The 19,911-nt window shown below is 43.1% G+C and overlaps 2 protein-coding genes across 2 annotated transcripts; one reads left to right on the top strand and one right to left on the bottom strand.

Moving 5' to 3' along the window:
• Positions 1-4,219: 4,219 nt before the first annotated feature.
• On the bottom strand, positions 4,220-9,128 carry LOC128440051 (extracellular calcium-sensing receptor-like). The gene is made up of 8 exons (XM_053422627.1): positions 9,022-9,128; positions 7,940-8,240; positions 7,555-7,844; positions 7,002-7,297; positions 6,225-6,430; positions 5,916-6,137; positions 5,708-5,831; positions 4,220-5,124 (listed from the first exon to the last, which is right to left on the bottom strand). Exons 1-8 carry the CDS (start codon positions 9,126-9,128, stop codon positions 4,220-4,222), a joined length of 2,451 nt encoding a protein of 816 aa, XP_053278602.1.
• Positions 9,129-10,705: 1,577 nt separating this feature from the next.
• Positions 10,706-14,853, top strand: LOC128440052 (extracellular calcium-sensing receptor-like). Its single transcript, XM_053422628.1, has 9 exons — positions 10,706-10,875; positions 10,967-11,261; positions 11,381-11,467; positions 11,648-11,917; positions 12,122-12,328; positions 12,401-12,676; positions 13,362-13,589; positions 13,689-13,812; positions 13,943-14,853. The coding sequence occupies exons 1-9, from the start codon at positions 10,766-10,768 to the stop codon at positions 14,851-14,853; spliced, it is 2,508 nt and encodes an 835-aa protein (XP_053278603.1). The 5' UTR covers positions 10,706-10,765.
• The last annotated feature ends 5,058 nt before the right edge of the window (positions 14,854-19,911 follow it).

The raw sequence follows: 19,911 nt of genomic DNA, 5'->3' as shown, positions 1-19,911 counted from the left end.
GCTTTTCATTGGTCATGGAGCAACGTGCCCTGGTTTTAATTGCATTCATGTGAGAAAAGCTAGGTCTAAAGTGAAAATCTTTAACTTTGTTTTGAAGGCGCACATCCTCTCAACCAAATCAGCGATAGACTTTTCCCGCCCCTGAACGTCCAGATTCAGAGTGTTCAAGTGTCCAAAAAGGTCACACAGAAAGTGGACTTCTGCCATAAACTGTCATCCATCATGCGCTCCAAGAAGTGTGCTGCCCGTTTGTGTTTACACGTGCGAAGGAAAGACAAAATCTCCTGGCGGAGTTCACAGAAACGAGCCCAAACCTTTACTTTGTTAAGCCAGCTGACATCACTGTGAACCAGCAAGTCAGTGTGCTCTGCAGATGCATCAGCAAGCAACATACGGAAGAGGCGATGTTGAAGGCTGGAGGTTGAGCGGATGAAATTCACAGTGTTCATAACAGTATCCATGGTGTTTTTCAGATCGCCGCTGAGCTTTGTGCACAGTACCGCCTGATGAATGATGCAGTGTAAAAACTGCATATGCTGGGCCATGGCTGCCAACCTGGCCACCAGCCCTTTCACTCTACCGGTCATAGCAGGAGCTCCATCCGTAACCAACAAGCAGACTTTTTGTAAATCCAGTTCATGCTCATTCAAAAACATGAAAATCTTTTGGATGATCACTTCACCTGTAGTGTGTCCCTCCAGCAGAACGAGCCCCAGCAGTTCCTCCTGAAAGCGCATTCCATCATAAAACCTCACATATATGCACAGCTGGGCCACGTCGGTACAGTCAGTCGATTCATCCACAGCGATAGACATGAATTCTGCTTTTCGAAGGTTTTCCAAAAGCTTCCCCGCGACATCTGTTGCCAGTAGCTCCAGTCTGCGGAGAGTTGATGAGTCCACTTTTTTAATGGCTGAAGTGACGCTTTCCTTCACTTTTTCGTCAACAACCATCTCATCAATAACTGCAAGCATGCAGTCTTTAACAGTCTCCAACTCGGTAAAGGGCCTCTTCTGCCTGGTTAGTGTTCAGGCTACGTGTAGAGATGCTATCATGGCTCTCTCTTGTTCCGTGCAAAAGCGACTAAGGGCACACTGACCTCGTTGAAAAGATGCTAACAGTCCATTTACTTTCCTCCTCCGTTCATCCGAGCCCTTGGGAAACTGTTCGAAAATGAGCCATGACTCTACTTGTAGTGCCTCTTCACATTGTATTCGTTCATCACAGCAATCGATTCGCTGCACAATAAACACATTGGCTTCTTGCCCATTACGGTGGGCAAAGTAAATAAATGCTTTTCTGTCCATTCACTTTGGAATTGGCGGTTTTCACCGTCAACTTTACGACGCTTCGGTTTTGAGAGAGACATTTCGCAGCTTCTTGGTAGCGTTAGCTAGCGCATGTGTTTCAATGGGCAGCCAGACCAGAGCCATAGTGATTAGTGGGTTGCGGCAACCAATACAGGTGCTTAACATTAAGACGTAACACAGTCTATGGACGTAACCATACAGGCTGGTTGAGGCAACAGTGGAATTTTTTTTACCAATCTACACTGATTTGCAGGTAGTCTTGCGGGCCATAGTTAAATTCAAACAGGCCGCATCCGGCCCTGGAGCAACTAGTTGAATAGGCCTGCTCTACAATGTCTAGAACTCTATATCCTTCAACTTAGCTAACTATACATATGGTAATTTTGGTTATAGTTTTTAATTTGATTGCTAATCAGAGTTCCGAATTTTTAGTTAGTACTTTTATGAGACTTAATCAATAAATTGTCTGACTTTTGTTGACTTTTACTCGATACATTTGAACACAAATTTCGGTACTTTCTACTTCTTATATTCTCAAATCTGGCTCGTTACATGAGCACGTTGCACCTCTCAGACCCTAAACGTCCGGAGTTTGGTCGGGCTGCCTTGGTCAACCGGGATCGGTACCAGTAATGATGCCTCCACAGGTTCAACTTCGGGGGGGGGGGGGATTTCAGCTTCCTGTCAGACTGGAGGATATAGCTGGGGGGAGTGAGGGGAGAGAATTTAGCTTCCTGATAGCTTGGTGTATGAAACTATTTCTGAGTCTGGTGGTGCGGCAACGGAGGGTAGGAGGCTGAACAGACCGTGTGCGGGGTGGCTGGTGTCACTCACAATCGAGGTGGCTTTCCGGGTGAGGCGGGTGGTGTAAGTGTCTTGCAAGGAAGGGAGTGGGGCACCAATGATCTTACCAGCTGTGTTTACTATGCGTTGCAGTTTTTTCCTGCTGTGGTCAGTGCAGCTACTGCACCACACAGTGATGCAACTGGACAGGATGCTTTCAATGGTGCCCCTGTTAAGGATTGAGTGAAGGTTTGGACCCCAAAGCAGACACGACGAGTTGTTGATGGGTAAATTAACAGAGTTTATTTGCAGGAGAGGTAGATGAAGGCTGGAACGGCAGGGTGCTGGCTGGCTTGGGGATCCTTGCAGAGAAGAGGATGAGGAGCCGGGTGGTGAGGCACATGCAGGTTCTGGGTTGAAGGAAAGCACAAAGGTTAGAGTACATCTAAAGGACACGAAGGTAGAGAGTTCTGCAGTGCTACAGCTACCATAGTAGACCGAATAATCTGAAGTGGTGAGTAGACCAGGCTTTTATGGAGGGGGATGATTAGATGGATTGGGAGCAGGTGTGCCTCGTCCTGCTGCAGCCACGAGACAGCCACGCCCCCTGCCACACACAACACACAGGGAGAAACCAGAAGGGAAGGGGGAGACACAGCAACACAACACAACAACAAACACAAACCCCACAGCCCCGGGAGAAAGTGTTCAGGATGAGTGTGGGATCTCTCGCTCTCTTGAGTTTGCGGAGGAAGTATAGGCGCCGCTGGGCTTTCTTCGCCAGTGATGCAGAATTGGTATCCCAGGAGAGGTCCTCAATGATGTGCACCCCCAGGAATTTGGTGCTGCTCACTCGCTCCACAGCAGCACCACTGGTGGGTACTCAGTGTGGCTTTTCCTGAAGTCAACCACAATATCCTTTGTCTTACTGACATTCAGCAGGAGGTTGTTGTTTCTGCACCAGGTGGTCAAAAGGTTGACCTCCTTCCTGTAGTGGGTCTCATCGTTCTTGGTGATGAGACCCACAAGAGTTGTGTCGTCCGCAAACTTCACCATGTGATTGGTGCTGTAGGCTGATGTGCAGTCATGAGTCAGCAGGGTGAAGAGCAGGGGACTGAGCACACAGCCTTGTGGGGCCCCTGTGCTGAGTGTGATGCTGCTCAAGTCGTTTTTGCCGACCCGTACTGCGTGTGGCCTCTCACTGAGGAAGTCCAGAATCCAATTGCAAAGGGAGGTGTTGAGCCCCAGCTGGTCCAGTTTACAGATGAGTTGTTGTGGAATTATAGTGTTAAACGCTGAACTAAAGTCTATGAAAAGCAATCTAACATGAGCCTGTTTTTTACCGGTGGGTGAGGGCTGGGTGGAGAGCAGAGCAGATTGCGTCCTCTGTCGAACATTTGGCCCAATATGCGAACTGAAAGGGGTCCAGGGTGGGGGGGGGGGATGGACTTGATGCGAGACATGACTAGCCGTTCAAAGCACATCATAACGATGGGGGTCAGTGCCACAGGGCGATAGTCATTGAAGCAGGATGGAGCCGGTTTATTTGGCACAGGTATGATGTTGGAGGTCTTGAACTGTGATGGAACAGCAGCCTGACTCAGAGAAGTATTGAAGATATCCGTGAAGATGTCCTTAAGCTCCTCTGCGCAGTCCCTCAGTACACAGCCTGGAATGTTGTCTGGACCTGTTGCTTTCCGGGATTAATAGTGGAGAGTGCCCTCTTCACACTTTCTGAGTTTTTCTGTGGGCTTGTGTTGTTTGTTGTTCGAACCGTGCAAAGAAGCTGTTGAGGTCATTAGGCAGAGAGATGTTGTCGTCGCAGGTCTTTGATGCAGGCTTGTAATTTGTTATGGTCTGGATGCCCTACATTTTTATTACACCACATCTAATATACTATGATGTGCAATTTTTTTTTATATTTTATACTGAAGACAAAACTTTTTTGTTGCAAAACTTTGCTTAGTTTATTTCATATTTCCAGCACGAAATGTAAATTATTTGTAAAATTAGAAAACAGAAGATTTTAAATACGTTCATAAAATGAAAAAGCATGCAAATATTCACACAAATTAGGTGAAGAACTTGTGTGCTACCATCATAAATATTCCCAGAGCTCAGATGTACTAGGATTCATTCTTGTTCATCAAATGTTTCTTGGTGTTGTTTTCGGGCTTAAACAATATGATGTAACACTTTGGAGCAAATATACACAGAATTAATCCAAAGCTGGAGGCCAGGATGGCAAATATCTCCACAGCCACAGTGAATTTACCAGGAGAGCTGACGTAAGCTGGAATAAAAGTGATCCAGACGGCACAGAATATCAACATGCTGAACGTTATGAGCTTTGCTTCATTAAAATTATCAGGTAGCTTCCGAGCTAGGACGGCTAACACAAAGCAAAAGAAGGCCAACAGGCCTATGTACCCAAGCACAGCCCAGAACCCAATGGCTGAACCTAACGCACACTCCAGGATGATTCTCTCCTTGTATGTGGTCAGGTTTTTCATTGGAAAAGGGGGACTGACAACCAACCAAATGATACATATTAGAACTTGAATAAACGTGAAGGACACCACAGTCATTCTTTGCTGTGGAGGGCCGAACCATTTCATGATGTTACGACCTGGAAGTGTTGCTTTAAAGGCCATTAACACCACTATAGTTTTCACGAGGACACAAGAGATGGAAAGGACGAAGGTGATGCCGAACGCCGTGTGTCGCAGCATGCAGGACCACTCGGAGGGCACTCCCATGAAAGTTAGTGAACATAAGAAACACAGAGTCAGCGAGAAGAGCAGCAGGAAGCTCAGCTCGGAGTTGTTCGCCCGGACAATCGGGGACGTCCTGTGATGAAAGAATACGGCTGCTGTTATGATGGCGAGACACGCGCCGCCAACGGAGAACGCAGCCAGGATGATTCCCAGGACCTCATGGATGGAGAGAAACTCTACAGGCTTAGGGAGACACGTGTTTCTCAATGCGTTGGGCCAGAACTCGTCAGAGCAGGGGAAGCAATCAGGAGAATCTGAAAAAGTAAATGAAGAAAAACACATTCAGCAGCCTTATATTTGATGTAAACTTTATATAATGAACACTATGTGCGGGACAGAGGTAATGAAAATCATACAATACGAATTGTCCATAAATGAAATGTTAAAATGCATGTGGGGGTTGGAAGAAAACAATAATGGTTTGAAAGAAAGTCACACCCAAATATAACAAGAAATAAATTATAAAAAACAGTATAACAGTGACAACTGATCCAATTTTAAAGAAATTCCCTACATCCAGACCAGAGATATCATGTTCAAGAAAACAAGATTATTATGAGGCCAAGGTTATGTGGCCACCAATGACCTGGAGCTTTGGCTCCAAAAATCAGGTCAGTACATCATGAAGTCCAATTGAACGTTTGTGTTAAATGTTAAAGGATTCCCTAAAGGTATTCTTGAGATATGTGTTGACAATAATGGGACGTACATCAAATAACCCCAAAACAATATGCTTCCAGCAGAGGCCCTTCTTCAGACCTGCTTTGTCCCAAATGTTACCTACAAGTCGGTGGGTGAATCAACTGGTGTTGAACATTCCTCATGTTCTTATTTCACCTGTAGCATTGCTTATCTCTCCCTCAGGACATGGTACACAGTCATAGCAGCAGATGGGTTTCCCTGTCTGCAGCACTTTACGGGTTCCTGCAGGGCAGCTCTCCGTGCACACTGAAGCAGGCACCTGTCACACAGACACAGACAAACTCACACAGATATCACACTATGGCTACACAGCTGATTTAAGTATTACCTTTTGGCTCCTCACCTGTGTGCCACCCTCCATCCATGTGAAGTTCTTGCTGATGTGGAATTCCTGTCCGACCGGCAGCGACGCATTGTAGTGCCCCACTGTCACCAACTCAATGCTGCCACTCGCACTTCTGTGCCAGTTGACCACGTCATATGTGGCCACCGGGTCTCCGTTTGCATCAAACGACACATCATAACCGTTCTGGGAAAAACTGACTTTCTTCAGCTCAGTAAGAACCTGTGAAGATGAAATGAAAGAAGACAGGAAGTCAATAATGTAAAGTACATTTTCACATTGCTGCGTGACATATTTGTTTGGACTGACCTGTTTGGACTCTATCCTGGTGAGTTTGTCACACTCTCTTGTAGAGTTAGTTTTCTGGCACACTGCGTTATGAATTGCATGAGCTATTGCATAAACGGCCTTGTACACCATGTTGGTGATGCGGAGCTGAGACGTGTCGGTGTACGGGATCTGGAGCGTCTGTATGTCTTCAGTTCCATCACATAAACTCTCTCCTGTGGCTCCACCTAAAAAACACAATGAGGAGGAAACTTGGCTTTTAACTAATTATCATTTACATTTATGAGATAATAAGAAAAATGTACTATAATAATATTTACAAAAAATATGAATATGATATTATCAGAGTGTATTGTGCTGGTCCGTTATAATTATATATCATTATAATTATTATTGTTATGGTATCACTGCACATTATTAATATCATGAAAACTGTGAGTATCCTTTTAAATAACTTTATTATGTTTTTAATGTTCTCCATTTTTAAGTTTACGTTTCATCTCTGTTTATTTATCTTATTTGTCTTCTATTTTTCACTTATTTAATATCTTTTTAATTATTATCTTTTACCTTTTATTTTCATTTAGCATATTATACCTTATTTATTTGAAATATTCTCTTATTTCAAATATTTTCATCTCATATGTGCAGTCATCTCCTGATTGTTCATGTATCTATGATGTAAGTCGTGAATCATAAATTAATAAACGTTAATTTCCAGGCAGCTCCACAAACAAACACAACTGATTGTGTCACTTATTTTCTATGAAAAAAAAAAAGTCAGCACAACTTCCTCACTCTGGTTCAGCCTGCAGTCGAATTCACTCTCCCAGAACTCAGTCAGCACCGGGGACGGAGACACTTTGGTCAGGGGCAGATCCAGCAGGAAGTCCCTCAGGCCGGGGATGACAGCTTGCTGGATGCCAATTCCAATGGCCCCGGCTAAGAAGGAGAACCTCCACAGCTGTGAGTCAGTCACCCAGCCCTCGCTTCCTAACCACTGACGAGGAGGAGAAGGCTCCCGGGACAGCTCCTCCAACAGGATCTTCATTTCTCCAGAGGCTGCGAAGGCCACAATAACTGTGGCTGTCGACCTGGAGAGATGATGTAATGCATGATGCACACAGTTAATATGAATAATGATCTTTTAAACCAGCAAAATGAGAAATTCAGTCTTTTGAAATTACAGTTTCTCAATGAGTATTTTTATTCAGGACTATAAGATCAGTAAACTAAAAAACATGAAGAGTCAGTTATTATTCAGTATTATTTATTACATTTTTTTTGTATTTGCACTATCTTAATAAAATCATTTCCTATATTCTAATGTTGTGTGACTGAATATATTTACCTGCGGATCACTTCAGCCACTCTCTGGATCTTGCTGCGCGGGTTGTTGCGGTAGAAAGACTCGGAGTACTCCACGCAGATGCCCTCTCTTTGCGCTGCTTCCAGGAAAGACGCCATGCCATTGTTGCCATAGTCCGAATCCGAGTGCACAGCACCGATCCACATCCAGCCGAAGTATTTGACCAGTTTGGCCAGCGCGTCGGCCTGGTACTTGTCACTGGGTATCGTCCTGAAGAAACTTGGGTACTGCTTCTTGTTGGAGAGGCAGGCGCACGTGGCAAGGTGGCTCACCTGGAGCAACACAGTGGTATTCTTCATCTCAAAAACAACTGTGAATAGCACTGGTTTATAATGAATGAACTGTACAGAAACACAAATAGATTTACTTGAGGGATGTTAAAGGGCCCGAGGACGCGCGACATGCTGATGGATGGTGTGGAGCCGGTCTCGCCAACGATGGCCATCACCATTCCGGACTGGGAGCAGTTGTGGTCATTGCCGAGGCCGAACTCCGGGTCCTGGCCGTTAGCGAGCTGTAAGGCCAGACGCGCCGCCATCAGCACCGAGGCACACGAGTCATGGATGTGGTAACCGAGTTTGACGCCCGGCAGCAGGTTCGAACTGTTGTTGATCTCCTCAATGGCGTAGATCATGGCCCGTGAGTAGCGAATTTCGCGGGACTCGATGCTGCACATGCACACATGTATGTGAGCATGTTGTTGTTTACAAAGGATGGGATTACATGTTTTTAGGGAAAATCACAGGCCTAAAAATAATAATAATAATACCAACAGGAGTGCTACTACTACTACTAATAGTTATAATAATACTCATAATTATCATCATAGCCTAATCATATTAACGGAAAAACCTGAGGCATAGTAATTGTACTAATAATACCACTACTAATGAAAATATTATTTATACATACATATGATATATATTATTAATACTACTACAGCTACTACTACAACAACTAATAATAATTATAATAATAAGTTGCTGTTACTAAGTGCTCAACACAGAACCCAAATTAAAAACAAGAAAATCATAATTTATCATATATAACTTCATAATAAGAATAGTTCAAAAATATTATTACTACTACAAATACTATTACTAATATATACTGATATAAATAATAATAGTAACTACAATTTATAGATATACCAGTCCCAAATTCTCAAAAAATGTAATGCAGGTCAATATTCAACTAATTTCCCAGCGTTAATCCATTCTTCTGTGAAATATTAATAAATGTAAAAAAAAACTGTTTTCATTTAAGAATCACAAATCATAATCTATTCTCCAATAGCAACATTGTTCACATTTTTTATATAACACATGTAACTTAACATGAGAAAAAAGTAAAACTTCAAGATTTTAAGCACAATATACAAGTTAAAACATTCATGTCCCAACACAGCCCAACATCCTTTTATTCCCCACTTCTCACTTTTATACATACCTCCCAGTGCACCTCAGAGGCTCAGGCATCGTTGTGTAGTTATACCTCACTTTGTGCATGTAGTAGTGAATGGAGAAAACCCCCCCAACCACATAGTCCCCGTCCATTGAGAAGGCAGGTGGATGAGCCGTACCCTGCAGCTTACACTTTATCCCAGCCCGGTTCAAACCAAGAGCAGAGTTCAGTTCAAACAAACCCAGAGCCCACATGAGGCAAACAAAGAGAGCTGAGATCCCCATCATCCCCTAAGTGTGTGCATGTGGGCAATAAGTGTGTAATCACTGCTTATATAGCTTTTCAGACTAAAGATTCCCTCCTACTGTACGTAATTTTACTGTACATCACCGAGAGGATGTCCTTGCTGTGTATTTTTCAGTTCCTTAGCCTTATGTACTTTATAACCATCCTGAGTCCCTCTGTTTCTCTTCTACTCTTGTTAAATTACCATTTAAAACAAACAAGGCCAAACATTTCACACACTCATGGATATCAGTCATCTGAATATGCCAGATTTGTTTTCGGTTGAGAGCCATGAATTGTTCCCTGGAAAATTTCCCCAAAACACTTAATCTCACATTGTTAGATTAGGTGTGTAGAAAAAAACCTGAATCGCCACTTTGACCTGATCCACAACTAAATTGAATGTGTCCTTTTCTTGGCTCATGTCCCATCATTCCACAAGGCTTTGTTAAAATCTGTTCATATAAGCTGCTAAAAAACAGACAAATGGACAAGGGCGAAAACATAACCTCCTCGGTGGAGGTAACTAAGCAACCTCATAATTATAACTAATACCCAAAACAAAAAAAAACTAAATTAAAATATAGTATGATACATGCAACTCAAAACACAGTGATTCAAACAATAATTAAAAATAAATGAATAAATAGGGGCAATAACAGCCCACAGTCATACAAACAGTGTTTTTTTTTAATAAAATGCAGAGATCTACGAAGGCTCAACCAAATCACAAAGAGATGGAAGGTGCTAATTATATTTAATTTGAATTATTAAGTCATTTAGTATTTTAAAGGAAACCACCCTTAAAACATGAGTTCAACCGAAACACTAGTAAATGTGCAATTGTTTACTTCAGCTTTTACTAATTCAACAGACTGTAGAGTTGTACTTTTAAATGATGGGTCACCAATTCCTCTCTACAAGGAGGTTTATTATAGTGAGGGAGAACAAATCCCCATTCAAAAAAGTATATACACCAAAAGTTCACTTCAACCTGACATGTTACCGTCTCAATTTCATGAGTAGCACTTGATGCCGTTGCCTTGTTCTTGTCTTTAATCTCATTCATACTTTTGTTATATACAGAATAACGATTTATTGATCTTTCCATTCAAGATAGTTCATGGTGATGGAGAGACAGAAACTCAAGATGACCAAGATCCACCTTCACAAAAGCAAAATAATTAAAATCAAAGTGCCTGAATTATGAAATCATGTGTATAAATTTGATATGAGCTTTCCCTCCCCCAAATGTCTGCCCCATACCTGATGGGCGGGATGGAACTATAAGGAAATCCCCCTGCATATAAAATCAAGCACTCCTGCATTAAGATCAGAGATGGGGTTGGAGGGACGGATGGCAGTAATGGGGCCATTTCTAGACACATTTTTCTCCTTTCACAGCTTCTCATTGTTGATTATGTTCCCTTCCTCCCTTTTCTCATCTGAGTCGTCCTCTCACTCCTCATCCTGTAAGATTAGGAGGCAGTTTTATCTCAATGGGATGCACAAGCCTGGTGATGTGATTCTGGGTGGGTTGTTTGAAGTCCACTACACCTCCGTGTTCCCTGAGCTGACGTTCACCTCAGAGCCGACTCAGCTCAGCTGCCAGGGGCAAGTCTCACACTCCTGCAGAATTCAACAGTTGTATCATATCAACATATATAACTTCACAACTGGTTAATTGTGTCTGTTTATGTGTTAGCTTTGACCCTCCAGGCTTCAGACATGCCATGACCATGGCCTTTGCTATCGAAGAGATCAACAGAAGCGCTGACCTGCTGCCTAATGTGACTCTGGGATACAGTCTGTACGATAACTGTGCCACGCTGGTGATTGGATTCAGTGCCGCGTTGTCTCTGGCCAACGGTCGAAAGGAGGACTCTCTGCTTCAGGAGGCATGTGTGGGGCCACCTCCAGTCCTGGGGATTGTGGGTGATCCCTTCTCAACGTTTTCTATCGCCGCTTCTGATGTGATAGGTTTATTCAAACTGCCCATTGTAAGTTTCTTTTCAATCTTAGCTTTGCTTTTGATGTTAATGAATTATTAAATTAGTTCTGCTGACCTGTATGAGAAGCAATTGCTGTATGGATACCATATGTTGCTGTTTTTTAACAGGTGAGTTATTTTGCAACGTGTTCCTGCCTGAGTGACCGTCAAAGATTCCCGTCCTTCTTCAGAACAATACCAAGTGATGCTTTTCAGGTGAAACTCTATCTACAGATAACAAATTCAAATTATGGCTCACAGGAAATTGTTTGCACATCAAAGATGACCCCTGGATTTTGCCTCAGACACAATACTGGATTTAAATGAATGAGCACCATAAGAAGAATTAACTGAAGACCTGAATCTTTGCACTCATCCCTCCCTCTGTTCACTTAGGTGCGTGCCATGATTCAGATACTTCAACATTTTGGCTGGACGTGGGCAGGCCTGCTGGTCAGTGATGATGACTACGGACTCCACGTTTCCAGATCTTTTCAGCCTGACTTGGCTGCGTCTGGTGGAGGTTGTCTGGCCTACACAGAGATCTTACCCTGGGGTGACGACCCAGTCGAACTAGGGAGGATTGTGGAGGTGATGAAGAAGTCCACAGCTCGTGTGGTCATCGTGTTTGCACAGCAGATCCACATTATACAGTTAATGAAAGAGGTATTTACTTATTTAACTCTTGTGGCGACTTAAGATTTGAGAGTCAACCTCATTTTAAATTGTGCATTTGTCTCTTACTAGGTGTATTACACTGGTCTGAGTTTTGTATGTTCTATATTTTATAATTGTTCTGTGCCACAAAGTAAATTAAAGCTGTTGTACATAAGTCTGAAAAAAATATATTCAGTATAATGTAATGCACAGGTGGTGAGGCAGAATGTGACAGGCCTGCAGTGGATGGCCAGTGAAGCCTGGACATCAGCTGCTGTGCTGCAGTCCCCTGACCTCATGCCGTACCTGGGCGGAACACTGGGCATCGCCATCCGTCGGGGAGAAATACCAGGACTCAGGGACTTTCTGTTACACATCCGTCCTGACAGAGAAGACAACACTAACAATGGAAATAGCATGGTGAGATTATAATCTTACAGGCAGATCATTATATAATGATGAAATTGATTTCAGCCTCTAAATGCATTTCAGGTGAGACAGTTTTGGGAACACACATTTCAGTGTAGATTTCCTCCAGCTCCGGCTGCTTGGATGGAAGCAGCAGGAGCGTTGTGCACTGGGGATGAAGACATAGAGAATGTGGAGACAGAGTTTCTAGATGTCTCTAACCTCCGGCCTGAGTACAATATCTACAAGGCAGTGTATGCTCTGGCGTACGCGCTCGATGACTTGCTGCGCTGTGAGCCAGGGGGAGGACCGTTCAGCAGCCACAGCTGTGCTGCTGTGCAAAGCCTGCAGCCATGGCAGGTGTGAAGTTTACAATTAACCCTTTGTTAAACTGATCCCCCATGTTTGACACTTTAATATTATAAACTGTGATATGACGAGGTCTGGTAGCATTTACTCTGTATTTTCTTTTAGTAAAAGAAAAAATCTCCTGTCTCAAGACAAAATACACAACATCAACTTCATTGGTCGAAGCATGGAACTCAGTAGAGCCCAAACCAAGATGTACCAAATTGTACACACTAGATATCACTAGATACCCGTAGCCGGGGTAAAGTGAGACACAAGACCACTTTTTTTAAAACAATCATATTTTCACTGCCCTTTGTCCTGAAGACATTCTGTTCATTTCCATTGCTAGAAAACATCCTGAATTAATGGGAAATGTATACATTTTACTGATATATCATTTTAGCTCGCCTAGAGGGGAGCAAATGTAAAAAATGTCCGCCCTTTCCCCGCTCTCCCCTAGTTTCTATGTAATCTGTCTTAGAAACATACCAACAAACCAATGGACAGGGGTAAAAACATAACCTCTTTGACACAGGTAATTAAAGCTAAAAAATGTAAGTATATATATATTGTACATTTACGGATGATACATTTTTATGTAGTTTGTATGAAATTCTGAAAGCTTGTGATCAATCGAGAAAGTAACATGTTCTCCATGATAATCTGTTGATCTTCTGTTTGCTCCCCATTGTAGCTTATGTATTACTTGGAGAAGGTCAACTTCACCACACCATTTGGTGATGAAGTGTCATTTGATGAAAACGGTGATGCCTTACCGATCTATGACATCATGAACTGGCAGTGGCTTCCTGATGGAGGAACTAAAGTTCACCTTGTGGGTGAGGTTAGGAAATCAGCCACTAAAGGTGAAGAACTCACACTTCATGACGACAGGATCTTCTGGAAATTTGAATCCAAACAGGTTAAATATATTTGTTGTGGTTTATGCTCTTGTTTAATATGGCATGGGATATTAATATCCAATAGTTTAGAATAACTGTTTCTATGATGATGACTGCAGGCTCCTCGGTCAGTCTGCAGTGAGAGCTGTCCTCCAGGAACCCGCATGGCCAGAAAGAAGGGGGAACCTGTGTGCTGTTTTGACTGTGTCCCTTGTTCTGAGGGAGAGTTCACAAATGAAACAGGCTGGTATCAGTCCAATTTTATAAAATACCATCATATATTATCCATCCATCCATCCATGCATCATCTATACTGCTTTAAGGGTGGAGGAAGGGGCTAGAGCCAATTTTTTTTTTTTTTTTTTTTCTATAGACTCCATGGAGTGCAGCAGCTGTCCAGAGGATTTCTGGTCCAGCCCCCAGCGTGACCACTGTTTTCCAAAGAAAACAGAGTTCCTCTCCTACCATGAGCCTCTGGGTATCTGCCTGACCACCGCCTCCCTGCTGGGCACGATTTTCTCGGTTGTCGTCCTGGGCATCTTCATCCATCACCGCAGCACCCCCATGGTGCGTGCAAACAATTCAGAACTCAGCTTCCTGCTCTTGGTTTCACTGAAGTTATGTTTCCTTTGCTCTTTGCTGTTCATCGGACGACCCAGAGAATGGACGTGCCAGCTGAGACATGCAGCGTTTGGCATCAGCTTTGTGCTTTGTGTATCGTGTATCCTGGTTAAAACCATGGTGGTGATGGCGGTGTTCAAGGCCTCCAAGCCAGGAGGGGGAGCCAATCTGAAGTGGTTTGGCTCTGTGCAGCAGAGAGGGACAGTTTTGGTTCTTACTTCTGTTCAAGCAGCGATCTGCACTGCCTGGCTTGTGTCTGCTTCACCAGCTCCTTATAAAAACACCCAGTATCACAATGACAAGATAGTGTATGAGTGTGTAGTTGGCTCCACGATCGGCTTCGCAGTGTTGCTTGGCTACATTGGATTACTGGCTGTGCTCAGCTTCCTGTTAGCTTTTCTGGCGAGGAATCTCCCCGACAACTTCAACGAGGCCAAACTCATCACTTTCAGCATGTTGATCTTCTGCGCAGTGTGGGTAGCCTTCGTCCCTGCTTACATCAACTCACCAGGCAAATACGCAGATGCAGTGGAGGTATTTGCCATCCTGGCCTCTAGTTTTGGCCTCTTGGTGGCGCTGTTCGGACCCAAATGTTACATCATCCTATTGAGACCAGAGCGGAACACAAAGAAAGCAATCATGAGTCGAGGCCACACAAAGTGACAAAATTAACTCTTGAGATAAATCTGTGAAATAATCTGATCCTCTGTGTTTTTTAATCCCAACGAGATTATCAGATTAAACTAAAACAATAAAGATGTGTTTATTAAAATGACTAACATGGTTGTATATTATTACATTGAAATAAAGTTTTTTTTCTTGAATTATATATTTGTTAATTCCCTGGGACAAGAACATTGTTGACAGTAATGCTTTAAAAAGAAATAAAGTAATTTTCAACTCTACTTTTGTCAGTGACTAATTGTGCATCTAACAAACAAAAACGCAGGCCCGCTACTCATTACTTTCATTTCAGGCTGACAAACGGAGACGTCATCTGACTTTATAAGTGAATCTGTGGATCAGTGTTAGCCCACACAACGGTCCAGAGTTTAATTCAAGTGGTTTCTTCAAAAAAACATGGACATGACTTTTCCTTCCTCAAAGCAGGTGACAAAAATATACAACTCAGTTGTTGTCTATATGAGAAATTTACCTACATCAGTGTCCAAAAATAATTTTGTCAACTAAAAACCTCGTTATTATAATCTTTGTTCCACTCTTTACGTCATCATAGAGATAATAGTGACCAGTGGTCGGAAGTAAACAAGTACAAATACTTTGTTAATGTTTGGACCTGGTATATGTGAACTACAGTTTGGCCTACATGTGTAGTCAAAAGGCTAAAGGCTGAATTATAGTCCTGCGACTGCAACCGCGGAATGCCACGCAGCTGCATCGACGGACTCGTTTTGGTTTATACTTCTCTAACGTGCTGCGCGTGTTGCAACGCAATTCACCGCCAGAACCCTAGGCGGAGTAACGTTTTTTTTCAAAGACAAAACACAAAAAGAAGAGATGTCTTCTTCTTCGTCGACTCTTTATTTACATCGCCACTCCGGCTCCAAATAGCCTATTTCTGGCGGACAAATCGGCCAGTCAGTGACGGGTTATACAAGTGGTCATACTTTCGGATCTCTTCTGCAAAGTGCTCTTCTATTTGGTCCATATTCGTTCTTCTAAATCTTCCGTGATTTCCGCGTATTGTGGGGCATGAAACCGGAAGCTAGACTTCGGACGGGATGTAGTAAGCAGACCAATCACAAGCCTTGCGGGCTGCGTGAGGCTCGCGTCGCTTTGTCGTGTAGTTAGAAAAATTGGTGGACGCACGCAAGCCCGCAGAGGGAACGAAAGGGGCGTGTTGCGTGTCTTGCGTGCATGCGTGCGTGCGTGCAACCCGACTATAATTCGGCCTTAAGGCCACATGTCCTTTGTTCTGGAGAAAACTAGAGCCTCCAGAACTCAGTCTCCCACGGTGCCTCAATGTCACACAGAGGTGTGAAAACCGACCAGGGACACAAGTGTCAACCACTATTGGTCACTCTGGACCCATGACCTATGAGGTCACCAAGCCAATAATAGACCAGGTCTCCTCTCTCTTCTGTCTCTTTCCATGCACCTCTCTGAGAGGAGCACACCGCTCTTCCTCGATTCCTCTTTTCTACACCACCCTCCGAAAGGAGCAGGCTGTCCAGCTCACTCTGTCCGATTCCTCTTTCCACGAAACCCTCAATGGAGGAGAGGTGCAGCTTGCAGGGCATCTCTCCAATGAAACCTCCTTGCAATCCAAGCTCTACCAACCTTCAAGCAGCAACATGAGTTCCAGCTAAACAACGAAATGCATAATGGCTGCACTGCACAGCAAAACCACAAAGGCAGGAGCCACAAAACCAGCAAGACGACTTCACAGAACTTCGAACAGCACAGCAACTTTTTTCCCCTTTCCAAGGACGGGTAACACAATTGGGCTTAATAATCATACTAGGCTAAGCAAAGACTGTTTATTGGATTCTTTGTGATGTTTATAAGTTTGATTTGTGTTGATGTGATACTTTGGCGTGGCCAGCCGCCATTTCAGAAGCACGCTCACTCACAGACACACAGACACACACATACTCACATACACATCTTTATATATTATGTACACCTTTAGTAATTTGTGTTTTTATACTTTATTATCTTCTTAATTAATGTTCTTTTTAACAAATGTTTTTTCATTAATGTTGCATAAGTGAATTTAGCCAACCTCAACTTCGGTAGCAAGTGGGCCAGGTAAGAAAATCATGGTGGGTGTGAGGGCCGCACAGAATATTTATCAATTAATGGCTAAAAAGGAAAAACAGTAATGTATATTTCCACAGGTAAACAGTCACACACGCATCTCTTTTCTTTCACTTTATATAAGTAACAGACTGTCATTCTATTCCAAAACACAGGAAGGCTATCAAGCTTTGATACAGAAGTGCAAAAGTTACATAAAAAATATAAACAAAAAATGAGTGTTTTTCTGACATGTCCATATCCACAAATGTAGAAAACAATTTGAAAATAGTATAATAGTATTCAGAAATCAGATTAAGAATAAATGAGCCTGTTGAGGAAACAAAAACAATTCCAAGCAGAAATTAGGTAGTTACAGCAGGTTCATATCCCAAAATGCATAATGTGAACTGAACATCTTGAAACAGTATCCATCACAATAATAGTAAATAAGTCTTCAACAACATTTCCAAGCAGAAATAAGGTGCTTTACAGGTTAAAATCCATGAACACAGACAGCCAGATGAATCTGGTAAAATAGGATCCACCATATTAACAAAAAATGGGCCGACTCATAAACAACCCCAAAATAAGGTGCGTATAGCAGGTTCATGTCCATATTTGTTAAAGGTAAAAACTAAAACTCCAGTCAAACCAAAATGGAGTCTCTTGAACCATAACATCGATTTGTAGTCTGTGCGTTTACAGTTTTATAGCATCAGATGCCTCAGTCAGAGTATTTTAATACTACACAACTAGCTTAACTTATTAGAACTCTGATGTTTCGAGCCTGTTTAACTCAGTGAGAGAAATCACATGCCTTGATTTGGCACATTCAACATAGTTTGGCTCATAAGTAGTAAGGGCAACCCTGAGACACTCGTGTAGCTTTTCATTGGTCATGGAGCAACGTGCCCTTGTTTTAATATCATTCATGTGAGAAAAGCTAGACTCACACTTGTAGGTGGATCCAAACATTGTTAGTATTAGCAGCGCCACTTTCCTGATTGTGGGGTACTGGTATTGGCTAACATGGTTACACCAAAGTTCACTGCACCCTCAGACAGCAAGTGCTGCTTTAAAGCAAATGAGGACTGGATCAACCATTTCCATCTGAAGGATGCTCTCATCAATGCAAGACATTACCTCTTTTGCTTTTACACAGAAGTCTGCCTCAGGTTTGATGGAGAATGGGTCACGAGCATACTGCAGTACCTCAATAGGAATATTGAAGCCTTGAAATCTCTCAGTGAAGTTATCAGTCAGTTTTCTCATAAAGTTTGTCATGACTGGAGTTATGTGTCCCAGGTGCTGCACTCATGAATCCACAGTTCATGTTGTGAGAAGTGCAGCAACCTTTCTGCCATTCTTTGTTTTGAAGGCGCACATCCTCTCAACCAAATCAGCGATAGACTTTTCCCGACCCTGAACGTCCAGATTCAGAGTGTTCAAGTGTCCAAAAATGTCACACAGAAAGTGGACTTCTGCCATAAACTGTCATCCATCATGCGCTCCAAGAAGTGTGCTGCCCGTTTGTGTTTACACGTGCAAAGGAAAGACAAAATCTCCTGGCGGAGTTCACAGAAACGAGCCCAAACCTTTACTTTGCTGAGCCACCTGACATCACTGTGAACCAGCAAGTCAGTGTGCTCTGCAGATGCGTCAGCAAGCAACATACGGAAGAGGCGATGTTGAAGGCTGGAGGTTGAGCGGATGAAAAGTGTTCATAACAGTGTCCATGGTGTTTTTCAGATCGCCGCTGAGCTTTCCGCACAGTACCGCCTGATGAATGATGCAGTGTAAAAACTGCATATGCTGGGCCATGGCTGCCGGCCTGGCCACCAGCCCTTTCACTCTACCTGTCATAGCAGGAGCTCCATCCGTAACCAACAAGCAGACTTTTTGTAAATCCAGTTCATGCTCATTAAAAAACGTGAAAATCTTTTGGAAGATCGCTTTACCTGTAGTGAGTCCCTCGGGCGGAACGAGCCCCAGTAGTTCCTCCTGAAAGCGCATTCCATCATAAAACCTCACATATATGCACAGTGTTGAGATATATTCATTATGTACTCAGATGTATATGTAATGCTGTATTGTAATATGTATATATGGTTACGCCACAGGATGGCGCCAAGGTACAGGCTATAAGAGCCAACCTGCTATATGTTAGTGTGTCAGTTAAAGTAGCTCTGACCGTGAGACTGATGTGTCAGCAGCCTGTTAATAAATACGCCAACAACGGCTAAAGATAACGCCATCATTTATTCTTTCCTCCGAATGCAACGGTAGCTGCAGCAATAGTGCAACACAACTCAACAGGTTATGGGCCCAGGAGTCGTTCGAAGAAAAGTTTGAAAGTTAGAAAGTCGCAACGAACCGCGTGGTATCGGGAAGCTAGCTACGGAGAAGAGCAAGCTTGCATGATGGAACACTGAGGGACGAGCAGGTTGCCTCGACCGACATTCGACGGAGATGAGACCAAGTATGAGATTTGGGAAACCAAAATGCTGGGATATCTCCATTTGAATGGACTAAAGGACACTGTTCTGAGAGAACCGACGTCAGAACGAGACATAGCAGCAGATGCAGGTAAAAATGCTGACGCATATGCAGAGCTAATTTTACTGTTGGATGATAAAAGCCTCTCGCTAGTTATGAGGGATGCACCTAATGAAGGAAGAAAAGCTCTGAAAATATTGAGAGAGTATTATGCAGGGAGGGGAAAGCCCCGTATAATCAACTTGTACACCACGTTAACATCGCTTCAGAAGGCAAACCATGAAAGCATAATGGACTATATCATCAAAGCAGAAACCGCCATCACAGCGCTGAGGAATGCGGGTGAAACGTTAGGAGACGGACTGCTAGTGGCTATGGTTTTAAAAGGACTGCCTGAGAGTTTTAAGCCATTTGCAATACATGTGGCCCACACGGACGATAACATCACGTTTGCAGAATTCA

This window comes from Pleuronectes platessa, chromosome 5, assembly GCF_947347685.1.
Source record: "Pleuronectes platessa chromosome 5, fPlePla1.1, whole genome shotgun sequence".
Taxonomy (NCBI): Eukaryota; Metazoa; Chordata; class Actinopteri; order Pleuronectiformes; family Pleuronectidae; genus Pleuronectes; species Pleuronectes platessa.
This window is presented reverse-complemented; position numbering and strand designations above follow the sequence as displayed.

Bases quoted from the DNA above. Each gene is read 5' to 3' on its own strand.
- LOC128440051 (XM_053422627.1), bottom strand. From the start codon at position 9,128: ATGGACGGGGACTATGTGGTTGGGGGGGTTTTCTCCATTCACTACTAC. The intron at 7,845-7,939 runs GTAAATCTATTT...GTGTTGCTCCAG, and splicing joins GGCCCTTTAACATCCCTCAA to GTGAGCCACCTTGCCACGTG. The intron at 6,431-7,001 runs GTGAGGAAGTTG...TGTGTTTTTTAG, and splicing joins CGACTGCAGGCTGAACCAGA to GTGGAGCCACAGGAGAGAGT.
- LOC128440052 (XM_053422628.1), top strand. From the start codon at position 10,766: ATGCACAAGCCTGGTGATGTGATTCTGGGTGGGTTGTTTGAAGTCCAC. The intron at 10,876-10,966 runs GCAAGTCTCACA...TTTATGTGTTAG, and splicing joins ACTCAGCTCAGCTGCCAGGG to CTTTGACCCTCCAGGCTTCA. The intron at 13,813-13,942 runs GCTGGTATCAGT...TTTTTTCTATAG, and splicing joins AGAGTTCACAAATGAAACAG to ACTCCATGGAGTGCAGCAGC.